Source organism: Protomyctophum parallelum, assembly GCF_964188405.1.
Source record: "Protomyctophum parallelum genome assembly, chromosome: 20".
In the NCBI taxonomy this organism is placed as follows: Eukaryota; Metazoa; Chordata; class Actinopteri; order Myctophiformes; family Myctophidae; genus Protomyctophum; species Protomyctophum parallelum.
This window is the reverse complement of record NC_139718.1, coordinates 19,146,262-19,172,418: the sequence shown is the minus strand read 5'-3', so window position 1 is coordinate 19,172,418 and position 26,157 is coordinate 19,146,262. Positions and strand designations below refer to the sequence as shown.

At 42.9% G+C, this 26,157-nt stretch overlaps 1 protein-coding gene across 1 annotated transcript; it reads left to right on the top strand.

Annotated features, from left to right (window-relative positions):
* Positions 1-3,779: 3,779 nt before the first annotated feature.
* On the top strand, positions 3,780-21,738 carry wdr43 (WD repeat domain 43). Its single transcript, XM_083792184.1, has 18 exons — positions 3,780-4,042; positions 4,858-4,992; positions 7,299-7,420; positions 9,197-9,317; positions 9,741-9,859; positions 9,979-10,081; positions 10,389-10,453; positions 10,570-10,729; positions 10,966-11,052; positions 11,197-11,322; positions 11,625-11,777; positions 12,538-12,624; positions 13,927-13,958; positions 14,206-14,269; positions 15,211-15,324; positions 16,016-16,085; positions 20,754-20,812; positions 21,446-21,738. The coding sequence occupies exons 1-18, from the start codon at positions 3,830-3,832 to the stop codon at positions 21,602-21,604; spliced, it is 1,989 nt and encodes a 662-aa protein (XP_083648310.1). The 5' UTR covers positions 3,780-3,829; the 3' UTR covers positions 21,605-21,738.
* The last annotated feature ends 4,419 nt before the right edge of the window (positions 21,739-26,157 follow it).

Here is a 26,157-nt window from a genome sequence, read left to right as displayed (position 1 = left end):
GGACTCTTTAGTGTGCACTTTGCAATTTATATAACCCCCCACAATAATATACAAATCTGTGATTTCACAGAACATTCATTCAAACAACCCAATTCCATTAATAACATATATATATAGGCTACATATATATTAGGTATAGGCTACTCCAAGCTTCAATAATTGTAATAAAATGATCTAAAACAATTCCCATGTAACAATGTAAAAATAAATAAAGGATAAATAAATGTAACCTAATTTGCTAACACATGTTTGGCATTTGGGACTGTATTGGGCAATTAACCGAACATATCTCAAGACTAAAACATAAAAATAAACTAATAAATAAATAAACTTCTACAAATCAAATACATAAATAAATAAATACATTGAATAAATGTCTACCGACTACCAACCACTTAGGCCCTATAGAAAGCACTAACTTGTACAATGGTGGCTTGCAAGAATAGTGAAAATATCAGATCTAGCGTGTTGCATTGTGACACATTGTTAGCTTAGCCAGAAGGTAAAGCTCTCTGTCTCCCAAGCAATCATTGTTCCTGCACATTATGGTCACGAAGTGTGGGTCATGACCGAAAGAATAAGGTTGCGGATACAAGTGGACAGAAATTGTTTTCTGCTTTTCTCAGGTGGGTAGCTGGCATCTCCCTTAGAGATAGGATGAGAAGTTCAGACACACATACAGAGACTCAGAGTAGAGTCGCAGCTTTTTCGCTTGGAAAGGAGACAGTTTGGGCATCTGGTTAGGATGCGTCTCGTTAGGGAGGTCCTCGATACACGCCCCCACTCGAAGGAGTCCTCTGGGAAGATCAAGGATGAGATGGGAGGATTATTTATATCTTCAAAATTGCCTTGGGATCCCCCAGAATGAAGTTACTAATGTTGCTGTGGAGAGGGGAGTCTGGAGCTCTCTGGTGGAGCTGTTGCCCCCGCGACCCGACTATGGATAAGCGTTTGAAGATGGATGGATGGATACACTTGTTCATTAATCGTAATCGAGGCAAAAGTTTTAAATGATTGTGATATTGAATTGAAGTCTATATTGCCCAGTCCTATAGCCTACTAATCCCCCTGGACCACGTAAATTGAAGCTGGCTGCGGTTTTAAGAGGAGAGCGCAAACCTCCCAAACAACACCTTATATATACCATTCATGACCTTGAAAGGCTTTGACACTATTCTGTCAGTCAGTGTTTGATGAATGTAGGCTACTGCAGGAATGTGACCCCCGAAAAACTAAAGCATGAAATAATCATGGGAGCAAAATGACACCAAGCTGGTCATTTACGTGCTGTTCTTTGATGACATCATCAAAGAACAAGCAATCGAAATGCTGACTTTACAGTATGTGACAAATGTAACAGCTTTGTAATTAGCAACTGCACTTACGGTAGGCCTATCAATTCCCTTCGGAATGAAAATAAATGAAAAAGTATTCTTACAGTTTAGCAACTTTTTAGCCTCATCTGCAGTTTCCTCTGACGGTTGATAATTTACAACCTGGATCTTTCAAAAGAATATCATTTTGAGAATGATGTTCTCAAAATATTGATAATGATGAATTGTATTCTATAAATTATAAATTCATAGTGATAGACAGACACTTTCAAACTACAGTACTGTGATCTCCATACTTCCCCTTATAGTTTTGTCTACTGCTGAACTATGTGTGCTGCTTGCTTTGAATGCAATTTACTGTTCTTTTATTATCCCCCTGTATTCTCTTCTCTCTGAAATCTGGATGATATGAAACAAAATCTTTCCTTTTCTGCCCAACACCCTATTGACTCCTATTCAAACTTCCAAGTAGCCTACCTTGTCTGCACAGTTAGATGTGCTTCAAGGCACACATTGCTTCCCAGCATAATTGATGTGCCGTGCAGGACCTTAAAGGTCAGCCGGCCAGGGTCTATTAGTCATCCCTCGTACCAGATTAATAACCAAATGCGACATAGCCTTTCAGTCTGTAGCTCCAAGACTCTGGACCCTTCCACATGGTCCTGAGAGCTACAGCGTCCCACTTTTAAGAACTTAACAACACTTCTGTTTAAACAGGCATTTGCGCAGAATGTCCTGTAGACTTTTGTCTTCTTTGTGGTGTTTCTGAGTTCTGTTGTACAGTTTGTGTTTCTGCTGATTTTCATTGTATTCGAACTGCTGAGTTTTTTTATTGAATGTAAACACGTTGTGAGTTCTCTCTGTGAGAAGTGCTATATAAATCAATTGTATACTTACTTACTTCAAGGAAATTGGGCAATGTGGACCGGGCGACGATATAGGATATACAGCATGATGTGGAAGGGGAAAGATGAGAACCTGTACCACCACCTTGACGCTGAAAGCCTGGATGCTGATAGCCATACCAGGGCTAGTGTTACATCAACATGTCTGACCAATTGAGTGGTGCGCGAACGCCTTCTAGGGGGTACGTGACATGAAAAGGGTAATGGTGGTTTTATGCTGTTATTTAGCAGCACAAACGGCAAAATCTGGTAAAACACTGTTGTAAGGAGATGTATAGAGCAGCTGCGGGAGTATACAGGAGCTGCAGTCTCTCAGTGCAGTGATATTCTGTGATTATTTACCATAATAATATTAAAATGTATAATTTTCAGCCAAATACAATGAGACTTGGCGTTGGGGGTGCACGGCCAATAAAGTTTGGGGGCCGCTGTAATCTATATTAAATTGGTCCAGTGTCTGTAAAATTCATAACCCGTTCAACACAAACACAAACACAGTAGTAATCAATCAATCAATCAATCAATCAATCAACGTTATTGTCACGAATACAGGTAATAGTGAGGTGTGTCACGCTTACAATACAGGTAATTGAGGTAAATACATAGAATCTCCATACTGTCTCCTGACCTATATAACTCAACATTGTCAGAGGCAACAAACAAACAAACAAATAAATAGGATGCAACTTAATGGGATGGGAGGGAGCACAGCATAGCAGCGCACAATCTCAACGTTTTAGAACCAATAGGCTTTACACAGCAGTATTTTTCTGTTTAATATTTTTGAGCGGTGCCTCCGCAGAGACGAAATGTTTTTATAATCGTCATGGGGGCCCTGGCCCCCCGGCCCCCACAGACTCTACGTCACTGCAGCTATGTGTGTATGTACGTGTCCCAGCACCACACCCCCACACCCTAAAGTGGGCAGTAGAGTACAGTAGAGTTCAGCACAGCACAGCACAGTGTAAAGTGGCACAGAGTAAACTACATGAACACGTTCGTTCCGGGGACCCCCCCGAGGACCCCCACACGGTAACTCTGTCATTTCTCCACCGTTCCGGACACGGGGAGGCTCACCGTCACCGGCACCCTGCGGTCTGCATGTTTCAAAGACTTTCAAGACTTTTTCCTAAAATAATCACAGTACAGAGCAGAGCACAGTACACTAGTACAGTAACTATATAACAATAAATGTATAGTTGCACTGCTCATTTCACACAGGTGTGATATTTTGAAAAAATGAAAATAGTCTAGTATAAACTGACATGTCTGGTCATTGTCGGGAGATAATTCACCAGGGGGTTTAACCATCGACTATCAATCAAGCATTATGCATGCATTAATAGCATTATTATATATTTCTGTCTAAATTTATTTTGGGTAACAGGACCCACGGCTCGCGAGGCCGCGACCCCAAACGGCGCCCCGACCCAGCGTTTGCCTGGCTGGTAAACACTGCTCCACGGTGACGCGAGGTTACCAATGCGCTGAAATGCGCATGCCCGCGACTCGGCTACACGTGGTCAGTGAGGAGTCACGCAGACGCACAGCACACACACCACAGCAGCAACCAGTGTAGTTTCTTCAGAAATGGCGGCCGACGGAGGCACTAGCTCTTCTGTGGGTGGGCTACCCTGCGTCTTCTCCCCCAAATCGCGGCAGTACCTGGCGCTTTGTGCCCAGGACGGCAGGCTGCGTGTGTGGAACACGGACAGTAAAACCCTCCACCAGGAATACGTGCCCTCGGCCCATCTGAGCGCCACTTGTACCTGCATAGCATGGGCCCCATGCGGGACGGTCAAGGTACGTGAGGCGGGGGGACTCCGCCGAGGCCCTGGGAGTCGGGGACACACGGGGCGCCGTCCATTATATTCCTTGGAACAACTCCGTTTAGAATCGTGTCAGCGCCACTCGGCTCGGGCGAAATGTGTCGCTAACGCGTGTGTTTGGTGTTCGTAGCGGTGCGTCCAGGTTTAGTAGTGATAATGGTGCTGTTTAGCCTGGTTAGCCACGTTAGCTGCCGAGCTAGCTTGAAACACACACAGCTGCTGCGCAACTATGGCACATGTCTGTCGCACATGGTTGCTGCCTGGAAGACGGTTTTACACTAAAACGTGGCTTGACGTGTGTGTGACCCGATGTAAAGGATCTATGAAATGCACAAATGCACGCCTAAGTAAAACATAACTACACCTTGGGATGTGGGTGGTGGTTATTTGAGAGTAGTAGCATTTTTTTCTAGGTTAAAATGTACATTATTTTCATTAGCCTTAGCTCAGTCTAGCTTGGTGGGCCACCATGACACTTGTTGCAGTCATTTTTCTGTGTACCAAGAGTCACTTAGAAGAACGATGGCAGTGGACTTTAGAAGGCAATGCGATTATATAGTATTTGTGTCGCGTGTTGAATCATTATTGTGTACATTGGTCGTATTTTAAATTATGAACTAATAGTAGATCAAATGCGAGGACACTGGCATTGCTCATTCTCACCAGTTAACTGTCTTTATATCATTTTAAATCTGTCAGTAAATTGAGTAAGTTAATTAATTTGGATCTTTAATAATTAGGAAACGTACTCGCCGATTATCAGTGTGAATTGTTGTTATGTGATTTCAGGAGGGTCCTCAGAGGAAGAAGAGGAAATCAGAGGCAGGGCATTTGGAAGCCAAGGCAGACCTGCTGGCAATGGGCACCGCAACGGGCACGGTACTAATCTACAGCTCGGCGAAAGGGGCATTGCACTGTACCTTGGTAAGTTTAATATGTGGTCACTTCTGTTACTTGTTCATATTACTTGTTTGTACTTGCTAAAGTGAACGGACACACGAGACGTTAAAATGCACTTCAATATAATTTAGTTTTTAATATTCTTACTACTGGCCATGCCAGTAGTAAGTGTAACATAATTTGACTTACTTTTCTTGGGGACATAAGTCTCTGAAAGCTTCCTGACCTGAAATATGATGTTTTGTATTTGAAGTCACTGGTGATCGTGACATGAAAAATGTAAAATCTAGATAGTAACTTACTCTAAGGAATAAAAGGATATCAAAACATTTGGAGTTTGGACAGTCTGGAAGAGTAAGGCCAATTTGACACACACAGTCTCACTCCAGAATGTAATTTTGGCTCTTTGGACTGGTTTGATTTCCCCAAATCAGGTTGGAAATGCCTTTTTGATTATTGGTAGGAAATTAAATGTCTGCTTCATTGGAAACCATAGGGTTCCATCTGGTTAAGCTGGTTGTGGCAAAGACAATATTTTAAATGTGTTTTTTATTATAATTTGGCTATTTTGAAAACCTCTGTTTTATCTATCTGAAGAAAAGCAATCTGCATTTTCCTGAGTGTACATGCAAGAACAACATTGTACATCTTCTTTCTACTTAATTAATTTATGGAGATATGTCTTGCCTTATATCATGTTTGTCTAATAACCACAGACAATACAGTACAGGGAGGCCTACGTTTTTGGTACTTTGTGGCAACCCGTAACTTGGCGGCTAGAGAGGCTGTCAGTGTCACCCGTTCGCCTGGCCAGCTCGGGTCAACATGACCCTCTGAGACGCTTTAAACCCCCTGTAGCTCCCGCCTGAGTAGGGGTCGGCGATATGGAAACGTAATATTGATCACCCAGTGCTTATCATGACCACCTGAGCAGCCATCAGCTGGATGAAACTGAATTTCTCCCACTGGATTAACAAAGGTTTCCCCTTTTCATGTAGCATAGTGTTGCTCTATTAGCGCTGCACTTTCACTTTCACCCAATGAGCCTAAATTGTTTAGGATGCCGGGTCATCTCTATTTCTGATCACAATGCCAGTTGAAAAATGTCCACCTGGCACCCTACAAAATGCCACTATTTGGTAAAACAAAATCACTTTGTCTCCTGCCAAAGCAATGCAAGTCTACCATATCAATACACGGCAATGAATATCTGGTTTTACACCAATAAAAAAGCTACATCATCAGTGCTTTGTTAGTTTGTTTATAGTTGTTGAAATTTGCATTCACACGTAAAAATGATGGATGGTAAGGCTGACTCTTTTGACAGACACAGACTTTTGAACTGTCAGAGTTGATTAGGCAAGAAGCCATATTTTATCAAATAGACAGAAGTTGCCCAGTGCAATTGAATAATCAGTTGTTTGGCAGTAAACTAAACAAGCGTGCTAATTTGTGTGTTGAGTTGTTACTTACAGTAGTTTTACTGGATAATTGGGAGTTGTTGCAAACACAGGCTTTTGCTCCTCTTGTTCTCACTGATTGCTGTGAACATGTATATATTGTATATATATGTTCACAGCAATGTTCTACCTCAATGTAAAACATTAATACGCTGTATTAAGTTGGCACATTTAGCTGGGGACTAGTTGACATGGACCTTCTCCGAGAAGGGGGTCCACATAGCGATAGTTTGGTCTGCACCTAGAGGGGGTAAATATTCACAGGTTAATTTCAAGTGGACTAAAGAGAGGGATTATTGTAATCTAGTTCTAATGTTATTTCTAGTGTTATTTCACGTACTATGGCACTTTCCAGAGCAATTGCATTTAACTTGACAACATCATCAAATCAGCTGAGAGGCCTGCAAATGGTGTGAAGCAAAAACAAATCCAGTGTCAGGCCGCAAGACTATACTCTAGTCAGTGTATGGGGTTCAAAGATCCAATCTTAAGCCTTGCACTCTTGATGATTACTACTGTCTGAGTAGGACGGCGTGGCGGGACTCGGGAGGGCGATGGCGTAGACGGTTACAAAGTACCGGTAGACGGATGTTCAGTGAAAAAGGGGACACTTTTGACACGGCACGACAAAGTCAAACATTCTGGACCCTTCGTCCGTTGACGTTGCATGTTTAACATGCTCCGTTGTGTACATCTGCTTCTGCATGTGATCCAAATACAATCCGATGTGTGATTATTAAAAATAATAATATGGAGATTAGAGGATTCTTCTCCCGACAGTGACGATGTGTATAATCTTCACTTTCCTATCGAATGGGCTTGTTTGTGAATATTTATTTGTAACATTGTTTTGTATAATTTCTCTGGCAGGAGGGAGGCCACAGTGGAGGGGTGAACTGTGTGGACTGGCATCCGGAGGACAACCTATTGTACAGCGGCTCAGACGACGCGCACATTGTAGAATGGGACCTGCAGACGGGCAAGACGCGCTTGTCAGTTTCTCATGGTTCTTTCCTCCTAACCCTCTCAGTGTTGGCTTACCTACAATTGTACTGTGCGCATGTGCTAAAATGTAGCGTTTTAGAATTTATCTTGCAGTCTGGAAATTTCACCCTGTTCTGTTGTAGTATATATTTTTCCGACAGCAGTTTTGTTGTTCACACTATACTGTATGCCATAGTTGTAAATCGCAAATGATAACGCCTTCACAAATTCCTCCTTATCAAGGACAGTTTGTTGTCAACTCATTTTGTACACAGGGAAATGCATGATTTACGCTCTGCTGAAGCCGTCTACACATTGTAGAGAGAGATTTGGTGTCATGACATAACCACTTGAACTCTAGCGTCCCTATTCTGGGGAGGGACGATCACTGAAAATGGCAGATCTACAAGCTCATTGTGAGCTTTTATATGGTGTATTAAAACAAGTCCCAGGGTTGTACTGTTGCTGTGGTCAGCACACAGTGACTGGCATCGTACTTCTAGGCCAGAATACGTTTCAGAAACGCCCCCTATGCCCCCAGTAAATGATATGCCAGCAATGGAGGTTGAACTTAATAGCAGATACATTATCTTTTTTTTTGCTTTAAGCTATGTATGTACTCATGCAATGCATGTCCTGTGCAACAGTCATGAATGCAAGAATGCAAACTGCCCATTAGACAGCCTGACATTTTTGAAATTCTAAATTGCCAATTGCAATCTACCTCTATCTCTTTTTATGCACTAGTATATTAAGCAGGACTTCCTATTATTGTAATCATATAAAATAGATGTTTTTCATGTGGTGATACCACCCTATGTGTTTGCATACTTCATCTGTGCCCATGTCTGCATTTGAGTTATATCCAAATACTATGCAGCCATCCATCCCAGATTTAAAGTGACTCGAGTCCTGAATTGTGAAATCGCAAAGTCACTGAAACAAAGCAATATGGTGGGCATATTGGAATGGGTTTTGAGTTGACTAGCACTGGGCAATTAACTGGAAATAACCAATGACTGACTTCATCTTGCTCAAGTAGGTTAATCGAATAATCAAGATATATATATTTGTATTTCTGAAATTAAGCTGTCATATTTCCATCAAGGAACCGACACAAAAAACCCTAATCTGTTTTATAATCGACTAAAGCGATTAGTCTGATTAACCTCTTACCTGATATTCTACATTGTTGTACAATAGTGGCTTGCAAAAATGGCTGCGCTTGAAGATCGGCTATTTTACGATTTTCTAAATGTTTAAATCATTGTGATGTTGATTGTGACCAGAGGTCGCAGTTAACTATGAAACCGTGCGTTTTTGACACCTAACCCACAATCCCTGTCACTCTGTCCCCTAACTCAAATCCCTGTCGCTCGCCCCAGGCAAGCCCCCAGGTTATCGTGACATCAGCCAGCTCAACAGGCCCGAAAATTAAGGCCCGGCCCTACCTGGGCCCTCATCAAACCCTGTACATTCAATACACTGCCCCCGCTGCCACCCTTTGATATATCTCTATATCTCTCTATATATATCTCTATATATCTATCTCTATATATATATACCGGTATATGACCTGTTCTGACATTCCATATCTTGATCTGACTTCATCACACAAGATACGCTCCATATATGGCCAGTGCCATATATGCTTCTCGCCCCAGGCGTCTTCCTGGTGATATTGATTGAGGTGGTATGGTCCAGACCTAGTTGTGAGTGACAGTGAGTTGTAAGTGCTATCTATGGCCCAGCCCTGGTTGTGACTGTTGCTGTGTGTCTTACAGTAAGTGGAAGGCAGACCGTGCGTCAGTCACCAGTGTGTGTGTGAGTCCTGACGGCAAGCTGCTGCTCTCGGCAGGACTGACCATCAAGATGTGGGACTTGGAGACCAAGGAGGTGTTTAGGGTGAGTGTTCACATCTAACTTTTGGCCAATTGGCATAAATGGCTGGATGATTATGGCTATATTAGGCTTTGCAGGCTAAAAGAGTGATATTATTAATAAATGTCTCGGATATTTTTCTTGCTGTCATCTGGTGTCAATCTGTTCATTAGCTATATTACTCTGGCATAGTTACAAAAATAAATCACTGGAGTACTTGTTGCAGCTCTTACCAATAACTGTCCTCAGTCTTGTTGCGGTTGCTTTATGTGTAGCAAAACAAACCACCATCTTGATCTATGATCGTATGCATGGTGTCTGTCGAGTAAATTGCCAGAAATGTAACCCTCTTAAGTTACTTTGGCAGATTTATGTAGACTTTATTAATGGCCCCTTTTTGATCTCATTTGAGAAGATGCCAACTGCGAATGTTTTCTGTCGTTGCAGAAATTCACAGGTCACTCCACAGCCGTCACGACCCTGCGCTTCGCCACCACGCGACCCCCGGACAGCAACGGCCTCTACTTCCTGTCTGGCGCCACACACGACCGGCTCCTCAGCGTATGGTGAGTGCACAGTCCGCCGGCAGACGCTCATAAACGCAATAAAACCGCCTGGGATGGGAGTGGTGGTGTTCCGCTTCTCTTCCCCAAACTGACGTCGGCTTCTTTCTTCTTTTCGGCAGGCAAGTGCGGGAAGACGGCAAGGACAAGAACTCGGTGGTGTCCTTCACGCTCACAGACGAGCCCCAACACATCGACCTATCTGCCAGTGACAGCAAGGGAAAGGTAGGGAAGGTCTTGATTTATATACGATAACACACAATGTATCAGCGGTGATATATATTCACTGATTAGCGTAATGGACTCGGGCCGTAGTCTTGCTGTGAAACATTGTCGACGACCGATGCCTTCACACACTTTCTCACAAAATGTTCAAAAATAGCAGATGGACAAGCTTGCAGCGTGTCACTTCTTACACCAAGCACTTGTATATCTGCTCTTTTTGAATAGCCAACACAAAATTCTAAAATGACACGGATGCTTTCCTGGTTTTAATGGGTTTAATGTTGGGTGCTTTCCTTCCTTCCCCCAGGCGGTGAGGCTGGCGGTGGTGTGTAAGGACGGACAGTTGCATCTCTTTGAGCACTTTTTAAACGGGTAAGAAGAACCTTTTTGTACGGCCAGGCTGAACATTATTTGTTTTATTTCCATTCCGTTTGGACAAACAGATTAGATGTCTGAGTCACTCCATGGATCTCTTTTCCCGTCCCCAGGCCATGTAAGAAGCCATTGTCACCCTCCTGTACGGTGCAGATGTCTGGTGTGGAGGACACCCCGCGTCCCATCCCCTTGCTCGCAGCAGGCCTCTGTGCTGACACGCGGACAGTGATGCTGGCCTATGGCAACCACCTACAGCCAGTCATGGAGAAAGTGGTGAGTGCTCTTCCTCTGCAGCCGCTGGGCACAGATGAACTTTGTTTTTATGTCCGTCCTTCTACAGCCGCTGTTTCCCAAACAGTGGCCTGGGACCCATTTGTGTTATTGTAACTAGTTTGGGACTCGGGGAAACGGCAAATCTCAAGCGAAAGGGTTTTTGAACCAGTGGTCTACAGTACCTGACTTTACCGTGTTTTGACCTCATTCTCTACCTCCTTCCTCCCCGCCTGTAGGAGTTCAACACAGCCGAGACACACGTCTGTTTGACGCGAGATATCAAGACCACCCTTTCCCTCTCCATGGAAAGCACAGTCTCTAAGGTATCACCCCCAGCCCTTTTCAGAGGATACACATATCTTTGTATTCATTGCTTTTCAGTCTTGACCTTTTAGCGTGTCACCCGGTCTGCACAAGACGCCACACCAGTTATGTATGTGAACCAGGAAATTGTCACTTCTTTTCAGGTGAAAACGCCAATAGTCAATGCTAAGAGCAAAATATTGATCCCAGGGCTTCCCGGTCACCAAGCGCCCCTGAAGGCAGCCTCACAAGGATCAGAGAAGAGGAAAAAAGGCGCAGATACAAAAGAGGTATGTCGTGCTATCTTTCCTGAAGTAATGCCAAGTCGGTGTTTTCTGCCAACTGCTACCGAATTGCTTCTGTTGTCTTATTGTGGTTAATGGTATTGGAGTCTTCCAGCTAAGTTAATAAAGAAATATAGGTCCGTACAACCACAATATCGTCACCTAGAGTACCGCTGTTCACATGAAAAGATCTGTTCACGTGTTGCACTGCATCAAACATTGATCTGATATAATGGCAAGGTTGTTGGCTTCTCTCACCTGATGGTTCCATTTCTATCTCTGTGCCCCCTACCTTCTCCCCACTATAGATGTCGATAGAGGAGCGGCTGGGTGAAATCGATCTGTCTACCGTCTCCGGTGAAAAGGCAGGAGGACCCAAGGGCCCACCCTCTTTACAGACGGACAACTTTGCAGTGCTGCTGGTGCAGGGCTTGGAGAGCAATGATAGCAACATCCTAAATGTAAGTACACTTGCCAAAAAAGCTTGCAAACTCTGAAATAATGTTATTAATTCATTATTAATTATCAATTACTGTCATGCAAACGCACAATCTTTCATCTCTTGGTAAGTAAAATGTTGGGCTTTTGCTTATGCATTCTGACCAGAATCTGAAGGGACTAATGGTAATTTTAGCTAATGTCTTCGGGATTTGACCCCAACCCTGCAAAGTTGATGTCCAAGCCAAAATCCAGCCAGAGCGAAGAGGCTTTTTATGGGCCCAGTCCCATCTATGGCGCCACACTCCTGGCAGTTTCTGATGATGAATATCTAAGAACAGTAATTTCAAATGCCACATTGCCCAAGCTATTAAAGGAATATTTCCTGGCCTGACCTGTTGCGTCTTGAGCCGTTGGGGCGTCTACATAAATGTCAATGCCAACCTAGCCTCGGTACCAGGCTTTCATTTTTGTTGGTGCAAAAATTGAAAGCCTGGAGGAACGCATTGGCCGCTCTGGTCTAAAAGTGGGAGTCAACCCTTCCGGGTGGGCGTCGCTCCAAATTATGTGACGTAGCGCTGCACTAGGGGGGAGAGGAGGGGCCGTGGGTGACGGACAGATCGATGAGATCCAATCAGGGCGTGCGCAAATCTCAGCCGCGACCCGCCCCTCTAGACCAGAAACCTAACACGTTAGCTCAGGCTAATGCCAACCTAACCTGTCATGTGACATTTTCACTCAACATGCTGAATCATTTTCCCTTTTTGTCTTTTTCCCTTGCAGAAAGTTTTCCAGACCCGAAAGGAAATGATAATAAGGAAGACGGTAGCACGGTTACCTCTCCCAGCTGTCTTGCCATTAGTGGAAGTGGTAAGTGCAGGGCAGAGCTTATGAAACACTTGTTGTACTTACACCTATAGTAAAAAGAAAGGGCATCCGGTGTGGTGTAGCAGTGAAGTTTCTTAGCCAACATTGTGGTGAATCCGGCTTGACCGGCCGCTCCAACAAACACAGCTGGCTGTGATGACTGCTGGAGAGAGGACCTCTGTCGTGGTGGTGCTAACGACTCATACCGGTGGGTCAGGGCGCGAGCAAGCAGGGTACAGGCTTGAGTTCCGACCATAGACTGTAAAAAATATGGACAAAGCGTTCCCCGGGTCTAACATGAACGTAAAATGAAGCCTGTAATAATATGCTAATTCCTGATGTAAGTCGCCATCTTTGGTACCAGCTGGCCATTGGCTGGCTCCGTTTTGTATACCAGCTGGTCATTGGCTGCCCAGACAACGAGGCGGGACTTCCCCCCCTTCTTCTCCGTTGGTTTTTATTTTGACTCGAGTGGGAGGGGAATCCCGATCATAGACTGTAATGGTAGCCACGCCCCTCAGAACATACGCGATGGTATTCTTTTCTTTTAATTAATGGGACCATAATTTTCCAAAAAGAATATTATGACATTAGAAATGAGACTTTAAACTAGTGACTGGAAGAAGAAAGTATTCATGACCATGTTTATTAAGGTAATACAGTCTAGGTGAAGTTGGGCCAAAATAGGGCTTTTTGGGTCCGGTCCAGCGCCACAACAGGCCATTATATGAACTACCGATTTCAAATGAGGCTTCACGAAATATCTGGCTGACTGCCCCCCTGGTTCCGACATACTATTGATCCGAAACCTCAATCCCTAACCATAACCCACGGGAGCAGCGCATGTCGGACCATCGCATGTCCCCACTCTTCAGACCTTTGGTGTGTCGGATCTGCGTGTGCACCCCGGCAAGGATGCTAAATTGAGAGGAATGGCGTGTTCCTCTGCACGTGTTAAAGTCCTCCTGATGATACTCCTTCATTTGTCAGGTGACAAAACTAAAAGTGAAAAGAAGCGGAATGGCAGTGGCACATGTACTGATTGAAGTGTTAGGGAGGTCGTAGGCAAGTGTGTCTCCTCTGATACAAGTAGAAGAAGCAGTGACTACTGTACGAGGGGGAAATTGTCCAAACAACTTAAATTGGGAGGAAAAGGGTAATAGAAAATAGAATTGCAAAAAGGAAAAGAAAGGCAAAGGCAAAATCATTCCAAGGAACTTCGACCTAACCTTGGAAGAAAAACCTGTTTTGTTTTGTTCTTTGCAACTTTTGCAAGATTAAGCTATCTTATATTCTTCTTTCCAGATCACCAAGAGACTGCAGGGACATCCATTTCAGTAAGTGAAATTTACTTAAGCTGCCCGCACAAAAATGAACAAATCTAACAATCCTGTGAAAGATAATCATTTTTTCCTTCCTTTTTTACTGCGTTCTGCTGTTCGCAGAATTTGTCTTGAAAGATTATAAGGCCTTAGACTAACTGTCTTGGTTTTAAAGTAATTTGCACGACACACTAAAACAGCATTTTCTGAAGATCCCTGGTGCTTGACAATGCAAATAGCAGCTGTGCTATCATCTCCACAGGGCGATACTGATGGTCCGGTGGCTCAAGGCTGTACTCACGCACCACACCTCGTACCTGTCCTCGGTGAGTCCCAGCATTCATTCTACGACTAGAATATTGTCGCTTTCGGGCAGAAACCTTATCTCCATATTTTAACGTTTTGGGTTTTTTCATTCATAAATGAACACCCTACAGCGTCACACAAGCATCAAAAGTTGCCGAACCACAAGCTCGAAACGCAGTGTGTAAATTCAATGAGTTGAGCATTGCAGATTGGCTATTTTGTGAAACTCTTAGTGTCCCCTATAATGACGGGCCCGAAGGGCAACAGAGTTAAATGTGGTTAAGACAACAACGTATGGTACAATGAACAGACAGACAGAAAAGACGGACGTGGTGAGACCATGTGCCTCAGATGTTCATGTTTTGGTTTGGCCATGCCGTAGTCATGATTCATAATGTTGGTCTGTCCAAATAGCTGTACAGCCCGGATGGAAGTGGCTTTTTGTATTTGATCCATTTCTCCATTAGAAAACGTAGAGACTTGCTGCAGAATTGCTGCCACTTGTACATGTTGTCATCATTGGAATCGCTGAAAAGAAATCTGGACTCTGCTTATTGCTGTGATTTCATGGTGTGCTTTGACAGTGACTGATCTGTGTGTGAGTGTACTTGTATTTACTTGTGAGGGCCAAATGTCCCCACTCCCCATATATAGTAGAATTTGAGAAATGGACATTGTGGGGACCATTTGCCTGGTCCTCACAAGATAAATGGTTGTTTATTGTGAAAGAAATGTACATATATTTTCAGAGTAAGGCTTAACACTTGAGAAAAGATTCAGGTTGTGGTTAGGATTAGATGTTTAGTGATTGGGATTATGCCTGATTTCCGTATAATTATTCGGGTACCAGTGTTGTGCTTTTAGGGTTGGGGTTAAAAACGCCATCTATGAAATTGCCATTCTGAAATGTTGATCTCCTCACAAGAAGAGTAATACAAACTTGTGTGTGTGGGTCCAACAGCTTCCTGACCTGGTCACCCAACTTGGAGTGTTGTATCACATGATAGAGACCAGAGTGAGGTTAGCCCACAAGCTAACGAAGCTGCATGGAAAACTCTTTCTGCTAATATCACAGGTACGTCTCTCCAGTCGTCGCATGTTTCACTGAAGTAATAGTAAACATACTGCAATGTAGAAATACTAGTCCGGAATTCAAAATGTCCTCTTGTAAAAGTACAAATGTGCTTAAAAAGTACCAACAGTAGAAAGTACTCATTATGCAGAATGACCAATTTCATGTTTTCAAAGCTTGTACATTGGCTATTTTTAAATGACTGAAAAGTGTATAGAGCTAATATATTAGTGTTAATATATAAGTGGTTAATATGTTTTGTATTAATAATCAAAATCTACAAAGTAATAAATAAAGTTGTAATAAGTACAGAAAATTTGACAAACTCAAGTACAAATACCTCAAAATGTACAGTACTTAAGTAAATGTACTTAGTTAATTTCCACCACTGCGTCTCGACATACACACACACCACGAAAGGCATTCAATTGTCGGCCCTTTCAATTTATATCCCTGTTGTTACAACCGCCTACGGACACTATGCAGAATATTGATTTAACGTGCTTCTCAAAGTGGGGTTCCCCAGCATAATAAGCAACAGTTTAAACAATTGAACCACGCTTCATTCTAAGGCTATTTTTCACCACTGGCCAATCGTTTGGTCCTTGATATGCAAACATTTCAAACTATGTGCATCTTCTGAATCTGGTCTTCACTGCTTCATTGATGCATTGTTCCCCCTGTCCACCACCAGGTGGCGACAAATGACCGCAGCAACACAGCCACAGGCGTGGACCACACGGCTAGGCTGGTTTATGAGGAAGGTAAGAAGCTTGCACACTGCTCCCCTCCGTCTCACTCTTTTCTGGCCCTAGCCCACTTTATCTCTTTTTTTCCCAAATGTGTTTGCATCCTATAGACTTGCATTCGATGAGAGAAGTAAATGTATTGTTTTGTGAGATTAGTTTTAAGATGTCATTTAACCCCTGGGCTTAAGTAATGCCCTCGGGAGAATTTATCACGACCGGTTTGGGCTTAGCTGTGCAAGTGCCAGTGTCGCACGCTAAATAATTACTACTATATTATCTACAATTTAGGCATTTAGTAGACGAGAGTCCAGAGTGATTTACAGTAAGCCAGAACAAGATATACTGTATATACCGGGTGCCGTATCCTGTTATGAGCATGTAGATCTACCCTTTTATCGGCAAGCGACATGGCATTCGATCAAGTATAAATCCCTATATCAGTATTACTGTTACGTCTACAGTTTTCTTCAAAATGGCTTCTTGTGCTGAAACAAGTGAGCCATCATTGACATTGTGTGTTGGTTGAAAGCCATGCACTGCTGCCAGTTGAATTACCTGCAATCAATAATTGCCTAATTGGGCCTATAAAGGGATGATTTGCCTTGGACGAGCTCGGGGCATTTCAGATGATTGGTCACCAACAGTGGAGCCAGGGGCCTCTGTCACACTAACACGCATGACATCACTACCTCCACAGCCTATCCCCATGGCGGTGTTTATTATATATTCTTCTTTTTGGCAATTAATTTGAATTCACCGGTTCTCAAAGTTGGGTCCAGGGACCACCAGGGGTCCAAATGGATCTTTTATGGGTCTGTAACTCTTGGCAGTGGTTCCCATTTGTGCCCTCAGAGTTGAATGAACAACATTTTGCAGTGTCTCTGTCCATTGTGCTCCCAGAGAGGTTCTGTCTGTGGACTTAATTCATATCAAAGTGCGTGTGTGTGTGTGTGTGTGGGGGGGGGGGGGGGGGGGGCGTGAGAACCACTCACTTAATTAACTGTCATTCATTACCTTCTTTCAAATGAGCTGTTGACACTGTGGAGTGTCTTCTCTATCAAAATGTCTGAACGAATACGCAAACGGATTTATGTAGCCAATTCTTTTTGGCATTCCACGCAGTCACTCTCGACCGATGCACTTGCATGCAAACAAGATTCCTGTTGCTTGGCAACTGGACAGACAGGCAGCGTTCAGGATCCCCCCCCTATAAGAGCAGAAACAACAAGACCCCGCTCTGTTCGGCCTCATTTCTCATTACCGTATAACTGTATAAGAACACTTTATTGAACCACCTAGAAAATTGGCTTCCATGATGTAATTAAGGTGAGCCGTGTGTGTTTCCATGCCCTGCTAGCGGTCCGAGGGCACAGGGGGTTCATGGAAACAAGTTCATCAGTGGGAAGCTGCTTGAGCTTTGGGAGGTGTTTTCTGGCTGTACCAGTTTACTACTATGTGGGTTATTTCTACCCTATATTGTTTGGTAGGGATGGGTCTGATTAATCGATTATCGTTGATAGGACCCGAAATCGATTATGAAAATTAATAATCGATAATCGTTTTTTTCTTTTTCTTTTTTTTTCTCGTTTTTTTTAAAAATGAAAATCTGTTGGAAAGGCAATATTGTCATCCAAACAGGACAGGGCTATAGGCCTACCAAAGTGTGCCTGGGATGTGTCTGTGTAGCTGCATGACTGAGAGGAGTGTGAGTGGAGATTGATTCCAATCAAGATACAGGTTTGGAAGATTTAGCAGGTGTTGGGAATTTAACTAATCAGGCCTAGGCTGGGGTTGCTATGGTGATCAATTGGATCAACAGTGGTCCAGGGACCACCAGTGGTCCTCATTTAAAAGATGGAGTTAGTAACCAAATGGACCCTTATTAACTCAAGAGTTACAATTATTGTTAATCAACTACATCAGGGGTTCCCAAACTTTTTTGACTTAGGTACCCCTTGGGGGGAAGATTTTTTTTATTTGTAGGGTTCATTTAAAAAAGAAAAGAAAAAAGAAATCCCCCCCCCCCCCACAAAACGATTAATCGATTAATCGTTAATATTGAATTATACAAATCGATTTTCATTTTGGACACATTTACACATCCCTATTTGGTATGCCCATATGACCACAGATGTGGTCTAAAAGTGTGAAAAACGTATTTTTAATTCCAGTAAGTATTTAAGGTTAGACTTGTATTGATGCCTGTGGGGGAAGTTGGAGCTTTCTTTTTTACCCAGTCCTAACAGGGGTAAATAAATTTACCTTACAAGCTAATCTAAAATGTTTAATAATTTAATAAGGTGTGTGTGTGTGTGTGTGTGTGTGTGTGTGTGTGTGTGTGTGTGTGACTGGCAGTCTGCCACCTGAGCATGGGTCAACTTTGACAGATATGTCTGTGGTACCGTTGTGCAAATCTTGCCTGTGAAAGCTTATGGTTCCTCAGTGAGTGAAGCAAGAGTGAGAAACTGGGGGTGTCGTCTTCCTGGGACGGTCACTTAACTTGGCAGTCTGTCTTCTACTTCACCAGTCGGGCGGCAGTGGCTCAGGGGTAGAGTGGCCGCTAGAGCAGCCGGAAGGGAATCGCAAGGTTCCTAGTTCGATCCCGGGATCCCCCAGAGTTGGTGTCGCAGTGTCCTTGTCTCTGAACCCCCCTAATTGCTCCTGTTTGCAGGCTGGTGCCTTGCATGGTTTCATCAGTGTATGTGCATTATATTCACACACATTCAATCTATGTAAAGCTCTATATAAATGCACCATTTACCAGTCTCACGGAACTTGATCTTATGTTAACAGAACTCTAGCTTCCACCTGCCTTATCCTGAAAGGACAAACGTGGCATCTTTCCATGGGGGCAATGTTGCTGCTCAGAGCATACACAAACTCAACACAGTTGCAGGACCTATGTTCAGGTGCCAGTCAGACCTGTGACTGGTGCACCTCTGCCACCAGGAAATAATGGATAGTTGCAGCCCTAATCTTAAAAGGTTGCATCAGTGGGCACTGGGCAGTCACTAAGCAGTACCTGGGGACCACCATCTTTAGTAGAGCAAAATCATGACTCTCCACAGGGAGAGCTCAGTTTTGGGTTTAAACCCAGGCCCTTGTTGGGTAAATACTAGTGTATTTGCGCTTTTTTAAAGATTTTTTGCTTGTTTGCCTTTATTGATAGTATCCAGTGAAGACTGACAGGAAAGAGGGAGAGAGACATGCAGCAAAGGTCGTCATGAACGGGACTCGAACACGCTGTCAGGCCAAGGCCTATTTGTGGCATGCGCCTGGACCACTTGGCCAGCGCCGCCCCTGTATAGTGCTTTTATCGAAAGCGCTTTACATAGTGCATTACATTCACCCATTCATACTCACCGATGGCGGAGGAAACCATGCAAGGCACCAACCTGCACATCGGGAGCAGTTAGGGGTTCAGAGTCTTGCTCAAGGACACTTCTATGCAAACTCTGGGGGAGCCTGGAATCTGTTCAAGGTTCCCATCCCGCGACTCTACTGGCCACTCTGACGGCAGTGGCAGCACAAGGGGTGGCTTGGGCTATCCTATACAGGGCTCATTTTCACGTCTAATTCTCTTGAACGCTACCATCTCAACTCTGCTCGGTAGACCCCCAGCCCATACAGATGATGGTTGGTTTGGTCACATGTTCATGCTGTTTGACATTTAGCCCTGCATGTAGTAGCGTTCTGCAATTACATATTTCATGCATGAAATTTCATGCATTTCAAACATGGACAGAAAATATTAACATAATGAAATAACTAATTGAAAAATGCATGAGTTCTCATGCATTAGGACAATATCAGTCGTTTCATTTTTCAATGACTAATGTGGTTAACGTTGAGTTTAAAGTTGCTTATAAAGGAGGGAGGGCGTGTCTGTAAAGTAAAAATTTAAGTTATTCATGTAATGGATACACTGTCATAAATCAAGCAGATGCATGTGTGAAATACCAAAGGTGTTTACGGTTTACTGTCCAATTTGTAATTTGGGATGTAACATGGATGATGAGGAATACTTCATCCATAGCTGATGGTGCTGGGGATAATTTCTGGTCCTACGCTATCTGCAGGAGACAGGGTGTGTCCTGGTGGGGTCGCATTCCCCTCCACAAATCATATTGACATCATTATCTGTCCAGACACAGGAGTGTGTATTGCGTTGTCATAACCCAAACGGCACCGCCTAGTATTGAAATGCAAATCACTGTCTGTCGCTCCCTGTGGGGAATTCAAAGATAAATGAGCCCTGCTCGACACGAGCTTCTTTCCTTTTTGGAGCTGTATGCTTTGGTCCTTCTGTGCATGCACGCCATGTTGAGCTGTATGCTTTGGTCCTTCTGTGCATGCACGCCATGTTGAGCTGTATGCTTTGGTCCTTCTGTGCATGCACGCCATGTTGAGCTGTATGCTTTGGTCCTTCTGTGCATGCACGCCATGTTGAGCTGTATGCTTTGGTCCTTCTGTGCATGCACGCCATGTTGAGCTGTATGCTTTGGTCCTTCTGTGCATGCACGCCATGTTGAGCTGTATGCTTTGGTCCTTCTGTGCATGCACGCCATGTTGAGCTGTATGCTTTGGTCCTTCTGTGCATGCACGCCATGTTGAGCTTGAGAACGAGGCCTCGGTTTCCCGGACCTCTTGATGGATTCGTTTCCTCTCCGCCCTTTTTAACAGAGTCATCTGACGAAGATGAGGCCTCCGGTGATGAAGGCCTCCGGGATGAAGACTCTGACGTAAGTCACAGATAAGCTTGTCACAATCATTACATAATCCTCTAGTCACAATTATTTGCGATAATGGCAATTATTTTAGATAATTGTCATTGTTTCCATGTTAGAATATTTTAATACATTTTCAAATAAAAAAAAGCAGAAATGGCAGATCTACAAGCTTGCAACGTATCACATTGTAAGCTTGTAGATCAGCTATTTCCTCTATTTTATTTCAATTTTTTTAATGAAATTATTAAATGTCTGTAATTTCATTACTCCTTCAGCGCCACCTGGTGGTCACCAGTTTAGGCTCTGAGTGCCAATTCTCCCATTATAAAAAAAGAGAGGACGTCTTTAAAACCCATTGCAAAGACGTCGGGATTACGTCCCTGGCACAGTTCTGCCCTGTGCAATTTTTGATTTCGAAGCCTAAAAGTTAAACGGATATTAAATATATATTATTATGTTTCAGTGTTCAACGACAAAACACAATGAAATCTGTGATCGCAATTATTTGTGACAATCTTAAAGTTAAATTGGATACGGGACAGCCCTAGTCACAGATGGACAACGTCATTGGACCGCCAACTGCAAGGCCATATTTGAAGGACGGCACTAGGCCTGACTGATGTGTTTTCTTTTCTTTCTCCGCAGAACTGGGACGAAGACGAGGTAACGGAGGAGACGATGGAAGAAGGCAAGGACGGGCAAGCAGGCGAGGAGGAGGATGAGGAGGATCAGGACGAAGAGGAATCCAAAGCCAACGGGGAAGAAGAGGACATGGAACACAAGAATGAGAGTGAAGAGGAATGAAACCACCAATCACACCCAATCAGTTGAAAGGAAAACAGTTATATATGGTCTTCATTTTATTTTTCTGAGGTTTTGATTTTATTATCGGAAAACAAAAAGCGGAAAGGGGCGGGCGGGTGGGTGGGTGGGTGGGTTTTGGGGTAAAAGAACAAAATGGTTTTACGAAATCAAAAAGCAAGGGACTGATGATGTTGGGGGGTGTGTGGGCAGGCAGTGTGGCCCCCATGCCACAGCACGGTTAAACCACTTGGACACAGAGACTCCTTTAACCAAACAAGTGGTGATCACTGCGTTCATTCAGAGAGATGGGGCAAAAAAAACTGGTCTCACTTAATTCCACGTACGTTTCTCATCCCTGCGTTCTGCTTAGTTTGAGTCCCGTTTCTAAATCTTCCGGCCTTCCAATGTGAACTCCCCACACACCCCCCCACCGGATTTGAATAAAAATGATAGCGGTGATCGCTCCCTCGAACTTGGCCACATTCCAGCTTGCATACATTGCAGTTGTGTCCGAAATTCACAAAGCCGAGACTGAACATTTTTTAATGAAAGTCCACTGTATATTACAGTGTAGTATATTTTCTGTTAAATAGTACATGACGCAGCACTCGGGACAGTGTTTCATGACCCAGATTGACCTATGTAAACGGCGGGGAAATGTGCAGAGAGAGTTGTGGGGGAGTTAAAACATTCCGGAAGGTCTAGAATTGGAATGCTTAACCTCGGCTTTGTTGCTTTTTCTTTTCTTTTTTTTATTGTACAGAGAACTGCTTGTCCCGGAGACCAGACATTGGTCATACATAATGCCCTCACAACAATGTAAATCTGTATGTACAGTGCAGTGTTTGTATGATCTCTTCCCTGAACAGCTACCCCTGAAATCCTTCGGATTAAATGAACACCTGTAAAGTCAACTCGTGAGAGTGCTTTTTTTAAATTGACTCATTTTTGGTTCGAATACAGATCGAGTAGGCACCTCAATGTTAAATTGGATGTTTCCGTTTACAAAATGTAAGAAAAATGCAGACTAAATCTAACGGTATACAGTTATGTATATCAATCCTAAATTTACCCTTCAACATCTTGTTTATGCTCAAATGACTGGCTATCCACACGTTTGTAGCATTAAATAAAATGTCATTAAGAATGATTATAAATATTTGGCCCCCATTTATAACATTTTTGTAAATGTAAAATAAAATACAAATTAAAATAAATAAATGTATAAAAAAAAGGTGCCCAGAGGTCTCAGGAGCCAACTGTAGCTGCCATGTGGTTCCATCCCTTTTGTTTTACATGTGTCCGTTATTTTGTGCCTTTGGTTTTTGGGCATGCCACCATGTCCGTTGAACGCAGAATCCATGCCCACGGGGGCAAATTGAGAAAATGTTAACTTGATGCTCAATTGCGTAAATAAATGAGTTTTCAAAATGGCTTACTTTGTCTGATGGAGAGAAGAAGGGTTAAAAGAGCCAAATGATGACACGATGAAGCAGCTTCAGTAATGGCCTGTTCACAGGTGCAGGAGTCAGGATAGGCCTACAGCTTTTATTTTTGTTTTGTCACCTTAACCAATTAATGTTGCTTGACCGGCCACGATTTCATTTGGTTAAGCATTGTTGGAAGTCGAATAATGGAACGGAAGTTCATGACTGATTTTCTTTTATTTCATTGTCCGTTCACTTTGCTAACTTGCTGGAAAAGTGAATGTAAACTTAAATGAGTTTCCTTTTGCCAACTGAAGCATAGCCGACTGCCACAAATGGACTGATAGTAAGGTTTTCCTCAAGGCCGGTAAATGTCAATATAGTTTAGACTTCCCTCATGCCATTGCCTCTTACAAGGGCATTGACGAGGCTTGGGGTGAGTGCTCACATTTGAACCAATAATGTCTAAAGTGCCATCTGGACAGTTTCCAAACGACTTCCTAAGGCCAGGGTGCTTTGAGAGTCTTGACAACTATGTTTGATGAGATCTTTCACCGTTGGATCAAATCCGTTTCCTCGATTCCTGTCATCTCTGTAGCCACTTGTAAATGTAAATTTAAGCAAAGTAATGCCTCCCTGAAGGACATGAGGTTTTCAGCTTGTGTGACCTTATATTCTAATGGATTGTTTTCTTGTCCTATGCTTACACGGTGCACTTGAATTTACATGACCGTTTATTACCATCAACATTTATTACCTTCGATGCATACCACAATGTTCCAGGTCGACAATCGACAGTTTCATTTTATATCTGCTTTCATTTAGTAAAAGAAAGCTTGCCTCGGATAAAGCAATTGCACTAAGCAACGGCATCGATTTTGAGACTGGTTGCAAAAACTTTGTCCATCTTATATTCTTCCATGGTTCTCGACAGTAATTGTCGTAGGGGGAAAATGTAGACTCATTTTCACTCATGAATACACATACCAAGCTGCTTTAATACCCTCAAACATCTTCGGCAGTTCTCTCTGTCTCTCAATCTGAAATTAAACAATGTATTGTAATATCAATGTAATCTGGGACACTACCAAAGTGGTTTATTTTCTTGGGCAAGATGGGCAACAATGGACAACATTAGACAAGTCAAACAACTTCTGTAGTATTTGTATTTTTGGATACTTCAACTTTCACCCCACTCCATTTCAAACACAAATGTTGCACTTTTCACTCTACTACATTTCCAGGAAGGGAAAAAGTAGGCTACATACAGTATTTTCATATAAAGTGAAAATAAATAACAGATCTACAAGCTCACAATTGATTGGGGTCCAACCGGTAACTGCCGACTCGTTTGAAAACGTTGCAACCCTTTTTGTTCAAATGTCACGCCACCTTACCTTTCAGATTTGACGGCACATATGAAAATGATAAGGTTGTACACTTAATAGTGAGACCAGCAAGCTCACATGAGGTGCTGTGCATGCAAAAAAAGCCTCTTATCTTGCAAATGAAAACCAAAGATGGATGAAGGACATTATGGGTTGAATGTATATCATTGCTGTAGGATGGAAACTCAAACAGTTCCTTTTTGATTATTAAAAAAAAAAGTGGAAATGGCACACGACGACACATTGAGAGCCTGTAGACCTGCTATTTTCACTACTTTTCAACTCTTGTTTGATGAAAAAATAAAAATGTTTAAAAAGAAAATGGAGAGACAGTTGCCCGACAGCAACAGTGTTGAAGTAATGAATAATATGGCAGTAATTTAATGTAAAAATGCTTCATCATATTGCACATTTAAATGTACTTATTTATTTTTTATACATTTAACACACAGGGCTTCAACGATTTCCAAACCAAGGACCCCTTAGCGGAGAGATGGATGAAGCAGGGACCCCCACTACATATTGTATAGCGTTGTGTTGCAGATCTTTCATAGATTAGACTCATATACAGTAGACTTGTTGTTTGACAGCCCTGTCATCAGTGTCGGATTCAGGTTAATGTGTATTTTCAGAAATGGCAGAGAGGTCAGGTGACAAGGACCGTTTTAAAATCTCCCAGAATAATGTATTAATAACGGACAAAGAGACAATGTTTTGGCCTAAACGGCCTTCGTCAAGTAATACCTGGTAGGTACCGTCAAGTAATACCTGGTAGGTACCGTCAAGTAATACCTGGTAGGTACCATCAGGTAATACCTGGTAGGTACCATTAGGTAATACCTGGTAGGTACCATTAGGTAATACCTGGTATGTACCATTAGGTAATACCTGGTAGGTACCATTCGGTAATACCTGGTAGGTACCATTAGGTAATACCTGGTAGGTACCGTCAGGTAATACCTGGTAGGTACCATTCAGTAATACCTGGTAGGTACCATTAGGTAATACCTGGTAGGTACCATTAGGTAATACCTGGTAGGTACCATTAGGTAATACCTGGTAGGTACCATTAGGTAATACCTGGTAGGTACCATTAGGTACCTGGTAGGTACCGTCAGGTATTGCCTGGTAGGTACCGTCAGGTACCTGACGAAGGCCGGTTAGTCTGCTTTTTTACCCTCCACAGTCCACACCAAACCTCTGCTGAAAATAGCCGATTTAGAAGCTCACAACACCTTACACTGTGAGTCATTGTGAGCTTGTAGATCTGCTATTTCCATGCTGCAGCTGCTTTGTTCCACTCAGAAAAGGGATGCTATGGGTTCAAGTGGTTCATAAAAAAAGAAAATCTGTGGGGCCACCTGTAGTAGCTCTGAGGACTCAGACCTGTTGAAGACCCCTGTTTTAACACATTGTATTGATTGATTGATAACTTTATTAGCAGTTTGCAACAAAGAAAATCACACCTGTGTGAAGTGAGGGGCGCTCTTATCATCATACAGCATCATGAAGTAAAATAGACACTATGTCTATTTGCTCAGACACTGACGTAAAATTCTCTAGCGCCCCTCAAAAATTATAATAAAAATAAATCACAGGAAAGTACAGTTCAATATAAGGATGAGGATTTTAAACCCAAGAAAGCCTATAATGGCTTGTTTCCATTGGGGTCCTTCATACATATTATTCAACTAGACACAATTTAACCTACCTCCAGACTGAACATGCTAATAACTAA

Excerpts from the sequence above, each read along its gene's own strand:
- wdr43 (XM_083792184.1), top strand. The coding sequence starts at position 3,830 with ATGGCGGCCGACGGAGGCACTAGCTCTTCTGTGGGTGGGCTACCCTGC. Across the intron at positions 7,421-9,196 it reads CAGACGGGCAAGACGCGCTT|TAAGTGGAAGGCAGACCGTG; the intron begins GTCAGTTTCTCA and ends TGTGTCTTACAG. Across the intron at positions 16,086-20,753 it reads TAGGCTGGTTTATGAGGAAG|AGTCATCTGACGAAGATGAG; the intron begins GTAAGAAGCTTG and ends CCTTTTTAACAG.